Source organism: Rhodnius prolixus, unplaced genomic scaffold (genome assembly GCF_049639745.1).
Source record: "Rhodnius prolixus isolate KJV_2025 unplaced genomic scaffold, Rpr scaffold_5, whole genome shotgun sequence".
Lineage (NCBI taxonomy): Eukaryota > Metazoa > Arthropoda > Insecta > Hemiptera > Reduviidae > Rhodnius > Rhodnius prolixus.
In genome coordinates this window covers 20,684,742-20,695,028 of record NW_027411624.1, presented here as the reverse complement: position 1 = coordinate 20,695,028, position 10,287 = coordinate 20,684,742, and the positions used below count along the sequence as shown (strand labels likewise).

Sequence of the window (10,287 nt, the reverse complement as noted above, 5' to 3'; positions counted from 1 at the left end):
ATGCCCCCAAAAAAAAAAAAAATTTACGAATGAAGTTGGTAAAAAAATGCATTCCCTCGCTTGAAATAATATCATAACTCCTTAGCTATTACGAGATAAATAACAATGTAAATAACAAAAGCTGACACAAGGAAAACACTTCACTAAGAACTATAAATAGTTGCTGGTGTAATTATTAAGAAAATCAGACAACTGATCTTCCTACCATCAAAGATACATTTTCAGAAATAGTACCTTTAGAAGAAAGAGAAACCGCCCTACAAAGTGTGCTTTTAAGCGAACTATTCAGGGCAAAAAAAGAATTGTAGACCGTCACTCGAGAATAGAAAGTTCAAAAAACTCAAAATCCCAAATTGGAGATGATCGCAATACTTTCTCTCATCCAGTAAGAGAAAAAATTCTCTTTTAAAAGTACAAAACTTTAATGTCATTCGGAAATCCTCTTTTGAGAGTTTTCTCAATGGACTGCCATTCGAGAAGCATTTTCTGATAAATATGTTTTTGAATTTACAAACATCTGAGTAAGCAAGGTACGCTAAACATCATTAAATAGCAGAATTAGTCGCCCTACTTGTGATTTATATTTACAAGCACAAGAGCGTTCTATAAGAGAAAGCTAATAACAGTAATTTAAATACAGGAATATAAATACAATTTTCGTTGAGCACAAATATTTTTTATTTTTGACACATATATTAAGTATTCACCACTTTTAAACAAATAATTCCAGCATTAAATCATAATATCAAAATCAAAGATTTGTTGCTAATATTTATTCAGATTTTGAGGTACTAATTATAAAATATCTTCAAATAAACAATTTAAAATATGTATTTAATCGCTGTCATTATACTCCGAATACTCGTGTAATTGTACTAAAAGCTAAATAAAAAATAAGCGCATCGTATCATTTGAAATGATAACGAAAAACTACATCAAAATTAAAGTAATTTTCAAGGTAATAATAATTACGTCAAAAAAAAAGGTATGTAATTCATTCCCCATGCAAATAAAAATAACTTATGTTTTTACAGAATAATAAGAAAATGCATGACACACAACAACAGGATGATAAAACACAAATTTATTTATTTTTTAAATTCTTGTCAAGTGAGTTTTTTCCTTAATTTTTACTCAAGCAGGAAAAAAAATTGCATTACTCGCCTGCTTAATGTATCCCTGAATAATTAAATTGTGTTATTTTTTTTTTTTTTAATTTTTTAAACACGAAAATGTAAACACAATTGAATTGAAAATAAAGTAGCGCGGCTATCCTTCCGAAAGACTTTGCCCACTGGACTGGCATTGGAGAGTCAGTTATATTGTGTTTCACATGATGGCAACGAAGAGCGCTAGCTGACAAAGCTGTATTTTAGTACCATCTGTTGGTAATAGTTGTAACTGCTGTTGCAAGTTGATGAACAGGTTATTTATTATATTAAAATTCTGTTCATAACAAAAGAATTGATCAAAACGACAATGGGACGATTCATGAACTTAAATTGTTATAGAATTCTGAACTTGATTTTTATCAAGTAGTTCCGAGAGAAAAATCCAGTGAATGAACATTGCAAGTTACACAACCAGTTATCAAGTAGATAAATATGAACCAAGTAAGATTATTGAAGATTTTAAAGAAAACGCCAATTTTTATTTGTCATTGATGAGGAGGATCAATACCTAAATGAATTTGAGTATTTCTGCTGACTGTGAGCATTCATAACTCCATAAATTAGAATAAAAGAAGAAGAATAAGGTACAACACCTAATTATTTAAAAGAAAGGGAGTTGATTTTATAAATCTACCCAAACAAATAGTTATACTAATCAACTACCTTTGTAAGTATTGTATATTTTTTGTTTAGAGTTGTGATGCTGACAAGATTAAGAATTGTTTATTGTATTAGACAAACAGTAGAAACTCCAAGGCCTTGAAGCAGCGGTTTCCATTTCCCTGAGAACTAGCTCAACAGTAATTGCTCATTAATAAAGGTAATCTTAGTAGATACTTGTTACTTAATACACACTTTTGCTAAAATAATGAAAAAATTTGAATAAATATGTATACTGAACAAATAGTTCTAGGGCTTAACCCAATATATATATTAATAAATTTATTTAATTTCTTTACTTTTTCATTGAACTGCATTGTTAATCGTATTATTAACAACAAACATAACCTTAGATACTGAACCGCTTTCAAGTGATGCTAACCCCGTATTATAATCTTTTAGTGGTAATTCAGATATTCCCAACTTGTTATAATCCAAATACCTACAAAATTTAATTAATTATTAAAAATACAACCTACATAAAGTTACATCAACACTTAATCTGATAATAAATTTAATTTAATCGATCAAAGTGGCTCGTGAATTTCAATTCACTTCGAGGCATTCGAGAACGATCATGCACCTGATGCTAGATGATCTAATGAAAGGTCCGAATCTTTTTAGACAAGACGTAAATATGAATACACATTTTTCTAAAAAAAAAAATACAATGTTTATAACGATTTCGAAAATAACCAGAATGTTTGATAAAAGGGTTTGGCATTAATTTGAACAGTTATAAATGTTGGATTTAAACCAATTCAAATTAATTTGATATACAGAGGTTAGCTCAGGGCATTGGACTCAAATCGTGGAGGTTAATCCCGTGCCATCTACAAATCTCTATGATTGATAGCGTTATCTGTAAAAAGGAAACGGGTGCTAAAGGCCTAATAAATTCAAACGTGTCTTTAAAAAAAAAAAGTGATAATATTCAGACAAAATTTATTTGGTATATGTTGAAATTCGCTATCTATTGAAAATCAATGGCATTTTAAAGATGTAGAAGCTTTACACTGAAGCAACCTTGATAAGTGGAGGAAAATTAAAGCTAGTATCTTAGTCAAACTTCGAATAACATTTTTCTCACACATTATGAGAGAATCGGCTCTCATATTCTTTGCTTATGGGATACTGAAGAAATTTTATAGGGTTCTTGCTAAATTATCAATTAAATATTTTTACCTTTCTCCCATTGCTGCAACTAATTCCACTGCACGTGGAAAACAAAATGGATTTATGTTGCTACCACAGATTTTCAGTTCTTTTCTATATATTTCGTATGGAGAGAATCTGAAATAATGTATAAATTTTATTTCTATCAAAGAAAATTGATTAATTACTTATATTTAATGACAAATCCAATAATATTTCTACGAGCACCATGCTTATTACAGCACACTGCCTATAACTGGAAAGTGTTATCTGTATCGAGAGAACATTATCCGGAGGCCAGACTGTGCGTTGAAAAAATCCATGCCCTCAGATATTGTTGCGCCTTAAATTAAAAAATACTTTGAAAGTTAACAGTAACCGTATTCTGATGTTCGCACAGTTGGTTGGGTCTCTCAACTTGGTAAGAGTTAAAAAATGTTTCATACATAGCCGAATACCACCATAAGTTTCAGAAGTAAGTTAGAAATCAATTAAAAAGACTCAGAGAAAGCTCAGAGAAATTATGGAGTAGAAGGGAAATAAGGTGATTCAAGTGCACCGGCTGTGGTATTAACAAACAAAATTTTGTAGTGAATTTGATCTGAAAAGTCGGGACAACCTGTGAAAAGTATTTTTTTTTAAGTTTACTCGAGTCTGAAAATTGATAGCTAAAACTTCTTAAAACGTGTGCGAAATTAAAAAAAAATTGAAATGATTGTTGAAGAAAAAACACTTTAAAACGTTTGACTTTAAAACTGTGTAACCCTGAATTTAAGAATTTTATATATTTTTACCTGACTTTAGTACTAGGTGATGCAACTCCAAATATGCAAATTGTACCACCTTGGCGAACTGCATTGAAGGATTCTTCAATTGCACGTCCATTTCCACTACAATCAATCACTAAATCCCAAGTATAACCGTCCATATCTACTGCAGTTCTAAGTTCTTCTGGAGTGTAACAAGTATATCCAGTATCTGTAATGAAATGAAATACTATTTACTCTATTAATTATTATTATGCTCGAATTATTAGAGAAAAATTAAGCCACAGATTGGAATTGAGAATTGATTTAAAACCATTGTCAATAAAAAGCAAGCGATAAAGCAAACCGAGGAAAATTACTTTTGGGACAGCGAAAGCACTCCCAAATTTCTGTCCATCTTTAAACAAAGAAAGTTTAATCTTATTTAACCTACTCTATAAATCAGGACACTAACCTGGCACTGTTTTTAACTCGCCTGAAAGATTGAAATTAACATTTTACCAATGACATTTTCTCTTAAAGATTTAGTTTCAATTTTAATATGTTAAAATTATTATGTTTGCGACTACACTGAAATAGAAAAATATATATTCATTTCAAAATATCAAATGTTTTATTCTGTCTCAGAGTACAAAAATTTGAGGAAGAAAAATACAACGTTTTTGTGTTATTTGTATACCTTAGAACACTGAAGTTCCCAATAAATTTCATAGAGTGCACTAGCATGTTCTTATTGCTGTTAACACTGTAATTTATGTTGGCTTTCTCTTTCTTATTTTAAACAAATTCATAAAAACATTAACACTTGTGCATTAAAAAATATGTAATTATTATTACCAAGCTTTTGATTTAATTCTCTTCTATTCTTTAGTGGCTCTACGACGGTTACATTTCTGTGCCCCATGTGATGTAATACTGCACACCATAAATTACCAATTATACCAGCTCCAATAACGAGTATTGTTTGAAAACCAGGTGGTTTTAATGAGGCTTGTTCTATTCCTCTAACGATACAAGATACTGGTTCACAAAGGGAACCTGAAAAAAAATAAATAAATGAACGTGTTATTGAATGTTTAATTTAATGAGAAAGAAGAAGTAGCTTGGAGCAATTGTATTTAAATGGCAGTTATTTAAAATAAATTAATGTAATTTTGGGTTGAAATGCTTTTTTAAATGGAGACGCCTCTTAGACAGCGAAAGCACTCTCCAAATTTCTGCCAGTATTTAGATGCTACACTTAGAATTGACGAGTAGATGCTATTGTCTAGAGCGAATAGAGTTAACCATAAGAAATATAGAAAGAAAAGAATAATGTCAATTTCAATCAGGATTTTTTTTATTTTGCCGAACTTTCGACCTAGGCACTAGGTCATCTTCGGGGCTTATTGGTAATAAATGTTTTTACATTATTAAAAGGTTGTTGTATCTTCTATCCTGTCTGCTTAAGATCTCTCATAAATCTTTATAAATCATTATCCCATAAATCTATAAAAATTATTGTCAACTGTCTCTCGAGCAAAATTTTTAACATTATCCTTATAATTCAAAAGGGAAAAAAAATTGGTTCTCCAAGGATTTATCAACTCAAGTAACCGGAGATAAGTAGCAAGCTTGCACAATCTATTGGTTATCTGGGAAATAAATGCTACATGGGTTTGGGAACCATAAAAATAGTTACATAAGTTATTTAATTGTAAACAGAGGCGTCAAAGCTAATTGGAGTGAAAGAAACATAATTTATTAATATTATTTATATAAACAGCACAGTGATCCCTTGAACTACAAAGCAGAAAGCTGGCACTTCGATATTTCATCTAGACTCGGTCAGACTGAAATTTTTCTAGGAGCAAAGGTTATTTTCAACAAAATCGGTCAGTCAATAATTAGTTACGAGTATTCTAGGACGAAAACGGCAATGCATCAAGAATAAAATATAAAATTTTATCCACCTTGTTTAAGTGAGACGCTTTCAGGCAATTTATAGACTTGTCTAGCAAGAAGTAAAGTATATTCTGCCCAACCACCATCAAATCTTATACCTGTTGCCATGGCTACTCCACCTAGATCACAAAGGTGGTAACGTCCTGTTCTACAGAACTCACATGTTGTGCACCAACTGTTTAAAATACATGGAAAAATTATAAAATGAACAAAGATGATAAAGAGAAATTTAGTAAATAATTTATATCAGCTGATAGCAGCAGATAATATTTCAAAGACTGATTTACAGAATTTGTATTTATTTACTTGGTCTAGTAATTGAAGTGCGTGATGAAGGACATTATTTATATAACTTGCTTTATTTTATTTATGTAGATGCCACAAGATTATCTAAAAAACATATTTTTCAGTCATAATAAATGTATAAAACCTACTTTTGAGGGTCCACAGCAACTTTATCACCTACTCGGACGTGCGTTATTTGGGAACCAACCTCGTGTACCAATCCACTGAACTCATGACCCAGGGTAAAAGGTTGTTCACTGCTTGGAAATTCTCTCTGTAACTCAAATTAAAATATAATCGATACCATTTTTTTTTTGTTGGTTTCAAAGTTTCAAGATAGGGTCCTTGGTGTTTTCTTGACGCCTAATTGTAAATAAACTTCCTGCAATTCCTTCAATGCACGTTGAAGGGAAAATATCTGAGAACTGATAGTAAACATCCTTGTCAGGAAATGTGGCAGCTAATTGTTCAAATAAAGTTCTCATTTCTGATAGTGGCTAAAGAAGAGTGTCGAAAAGGACTTGTGATTCAATTTTAATTTATGTAAATATCAGTCTCGTATTCTGATACTCCATTGATCTTCCAAACAACACTCTGGCTTAAGATGGTTATTATTTTTAGTTAGGAGGTACACAACTGCAGCAAAGAAATTACAGTGTATGAGAGATGTAGTTATTACAACGTTGTTTTTCAGTATTTTGTTTTTGAACTGTTCTTTTTTTTGTTTTTTGTTTGTTTTTGTTTGTTTTTGTTCTGTTTATCCCGGTGACCGATCCAAACACGGACTACCAAAACGGCTATTAATTTATGTCTACATAGTTCAACATTAAGCCGATTAAGAACAACTTTTCAGAATATTATGTTAAGTTTTCTTAATTGTTCACGCCACTCACAAAAGGGCTCATTGTTGAACTAAGAAAATAAATTTTAAAAAAATAATTGTGTAACACTAAATTTATCTAGTAAGACAAAATAGGAGTTAACAGTGATAACATTGTAAGGTCAGTTTGTAATTCAACTAATATATTCAATTATAATAATAATTCTTTTTTTTTCCTTTGATAACATAATCATTTCGACCCCCTGTGGCGCCATTGTGAAATGGTTCATATTGAAAAAAGTGAATAGCTTCAGGATTTTCCTTTAAGGATCCTAAATAAGGTCGAAGAGCTTTAACGATAGGTGTACTAAGGTGGATCAGTGTTTTTGTAATATGGTTCAGCATATCTAATTAAAATGGTTCTTGCAACTGGGATGTCTTATAGAATTAAAGAATACAGGGATTTGGCCAGAAGATTAGAACTCGTCTCGCCTCAATTCCGTTTATAAAAATAATTTCATATGAAACAATGGTATTTACATATTAATTAGTTGTCTAGTTTAGAGTTGTCGCTTCTATTTGGTGTATTCAATCGTTTCATCAAAACCAGCTGAAAATATTAATTGAAGATTAAGTTAACCTATATTTTATTTTGAGATGCTAAACGTTCAGTAAAAATATTAAACGTTTCAGCAAAATTGGAGGCAACTTAATCTACAATTAAGAAATATCTGAGTGCTTATTTCACAGTTACTGATTTTTATTGATATTTCCAGCGATACTTGGATTTAAAATAAGAAAAGATTACATCTTTGATTTATTAAAACGACTCTGCTTATTTGATAATTTGTTTTAGAGCATTTACAGGAAATTCCACGATGTGCAAAGAACGCCAACACAGGCTAGCCCCTTAAAGTTTAAATAAGTTTCTAAAGAAGGTAATTAGCTTTTTTTGCACTAAAAAAACGAAATTGATTAAACATATATCACGCTGAGCTTTTAAAATTAAGAATAAAACAACCATTTTATCATCTTAAAAGCGTAAAATTAAAATTATTAAATAAACAAGCATTTTTCTCAACGTACCTGTATAATATGAAGATCAGTACCACAAATTCCAGTATAAGCTACACGAACCACCACATGATCTGGCCTGGAGACTTTTGGAATTTCTTTCTTCAACACAGACAGGACACCAGTTTGTGGATCTAGTTGTAAGGCATTCATTTCTAAAAAGAATAAGTAGTAAATAAAAACTATTAATATAATCGTGTACAAATTGATCACTAAATTAAAAATAGTGTCCGTTGTTTGACATTATCACAATGACTAGTGGCTGATTGTCAGCGGGTTATGAAGTCAGCGATAAAGCTATGAACATAATTATATAACTATTTAATCATATCAAACAATATTTATAACTATATACCTATTATGTAATCAGTTATCCCTTTTTTAAAAAAAGTTTTTCTTATTAATGAATTTAGAAACAATAAAATGTAGAAGAAGAATAAAAAAACTATTTCTAATATAATAGTCAATGTAAAAACTACGTCATTATACTATTAGATAAGAAAAATGAAGGCGTGACTGTCAAAGCCAATCATCTGCGATCAAAAACTAGTTTTGTTTCACAATACAGTTTCCTAGCGACAATTCTTTTATGTGTAATTGGCTTTTCTGTAAAGATAAAATTTAAGAATGCCTGGTTGGGTCAGTTAGTGAAAAGTTCTAACCTGAGCTTTCATGGTTTCTTTAAAGCATCTAAGTAATTAAGGTTGTACTAGATTTAGCAAGTGCAAGGTCGTTTATGCTTTGAAAATATATTTAATGTCGCTTATAAAGAGGAAAATACTGGATATTTGTTACTGGACCAGCAATGGATGCAACTGAGTGCTTTAGTTGGGATTTCTTAGAGGCAATTTTTCCTGATATTAGATTCACAAACCTCTAACAAAAAGCTAGCCTTTGCACTGACCCATTCTTTAGACCCAGCATACTTAGCACGTTAATTGTGACATAGATTTTGAGCTAGATATTTGAATGGTTGTTCATTGCGTAACATATCTCCGGGAACTCTTATAAAGTTGTTTGACATTTACAGCTATCTGTGAACGAGTGAGGTACATCCAAATATTCTAGTTTTAAAAAAGTTTTTGCTGATAATCTAGAAGGAGTTATTATGCTGCAACGGTAGGACTTGGATCTAATAGTCCATAATGCACAAGGCTAAAATTTCATTTTGATAAAGATTATAAAAGTATAAAAATAAAAATAAAAAGCTAGCACAAACTTTATCGTAACAGTACATGTCACTGAAATCTAACCTAAAAGAGACATTCTTGAACCCTTTCCCAAGAACTGTTTCAAAAACTGTTGCTTTTCTAGAAAAATGATAAGTAAAAAATTGATAAATCAATGAGGTTGCAATGAATATAAATTACTACTGATAAGCCTAGAAGCCATTATCTCGAAAATTAACAACCCCTTGAAAAAAGATAATGCTTCCCTTTGAAGAATTTTTCTTAAATTCTATTCAAGCAATCAATTTAACCAACCTTGACATTACGTAAAAGACAGTTCTTCCTTTTATGGTGACTGATTCATTAAAACACAGGAAGAAATTATTATAATTTCGACCTGTGGACTATAGGACATCTTCAGGGCTTATACTTATGGACAAATTGTAATTGGGTACATCTTTGGCACTAACTGTTTAGTAATGATTATTAGCTTGACTTTGTAATAAGTTTTTTTCTTTTCTAATTTTAAGAGCTAAAATAACCAAGCAGTTTGTAGACAAGAATCGCAAAGCTAGCTGCATTTAAATAGGTATTGGGTTTCATTTTTCAGATTAGCCTTGGATATAATTTAATGAGTTATGTAGAAAATTACCTGTAAAGTATGAACCGTCCATGAAACTTGATTCAAAATAAAGAAAAATCTGGTATATAATTAACTCACTACCATTCTCAAGGTCTTGTAGATAGACAACAAATTATTTTATTGCTTTAGCAATATAACCGTAACAACGTAGAAGTCTCGTTTACAAAAACAAATATAATTTTCTTCTCTATAGAATTAAACAGGTAAAGTATTTCATTTATTGGATTTTTGAAAAATAAAATAACGAGATAGTTATATAATCAATAAACTAAAGGGTTGGCAAAATTTATAGAAATAATAATACAAAAAAAAGAAAAAGAAATAAATTGCCCTACAATGAATCAAAAGAGAAAAAAAATCATTCGACAAAAAAGAAAACTAAATACAAATGGAATAATTCCTATGCATTATTGTGAAGCGTGGAATAAAAATAGCTTCTTAACTTTATCATATTTCATTAAATTTATCGATTATTGAGGTAACGTTGAAAAGTTAAGGAATATCATTTCTGTCACAATGTTTATCAACAAGGAGATTCTCAATTGTTTATACAAAGGGCCAATAAACATTTCATAATACAAAACTACTATTTCTTTAA

At 30.4% G+C, this 10,287-nt stretch overlaps 1 protein-coding gene across 2 annotated transcripts; it reads right to left on the bottom strand.

Annotated features, from left to right (window-relative positions):
• Positions 1–654: 654 nt before the first annotated feature.
• On the bottom strand, positions 655–9,852 carry LOC141457662 (D-altritol 5-dehydrogenase-like). Of its 2 annotated transcripts, none has more exons than XM_074134868.1 (9): positions 9,699–9,852; positions 7,890–8,032; positions 6,133–6,257; positions 5,707–5,873; positions 4,592–4,792; positions 3,782–3,965; positions 3,018–3,125; positions 2,132–2,274; positions 655–2,032 (listed from the first exon to the last, which is right to left on the bottom strand). In XM_074134868.1, the coding sequence occupies exons 1-8, from the start codon at positions 9,718–9,720 to the stop codon at positions 2,136–2,138; spliced, it is 1,089 nt and encodes a 362-aa protein (XP_073990969.1). In that variant the 5' UTR covers positions 9,721–9,852; the 3' UTR covers positions 655–2,032; positions 2,132–2,135. The 2 variants fall into 2 exon arrangements, with proteins under 2 accessions (XP_073990969.1, XP_073990970.1); XM_074134869.1 differs by lacking the exon at positions 9,699–9,852 and adding an exon at positions 8,233–8,369.
• Positions 9,853–10,287: the final 435 nt, after the last annotated feature.

Bases quoted from the DNA above. Each gene is read 5' to 3' on its own strand.
- LOC141457662 (XM_074134868.1), bottom strand. From the start codon at position 9,720: ATGGACGGTTCATACTTTACAG. The intron at 6,258-7,889 runs GTACGTTGAGAA...TTTGAGTTACAG, and splicing joins CTGATCTTCATATTATACAG to AGAGAATTTCCAAGCAGTGA. The intron at 5,874-6,132 runs GTAGGTTTTATA...TATTTTAAACAG, and splicing joins GTTGCTGTGGACCCTCAAAA to TTGGTGCACAACATGTGAGT.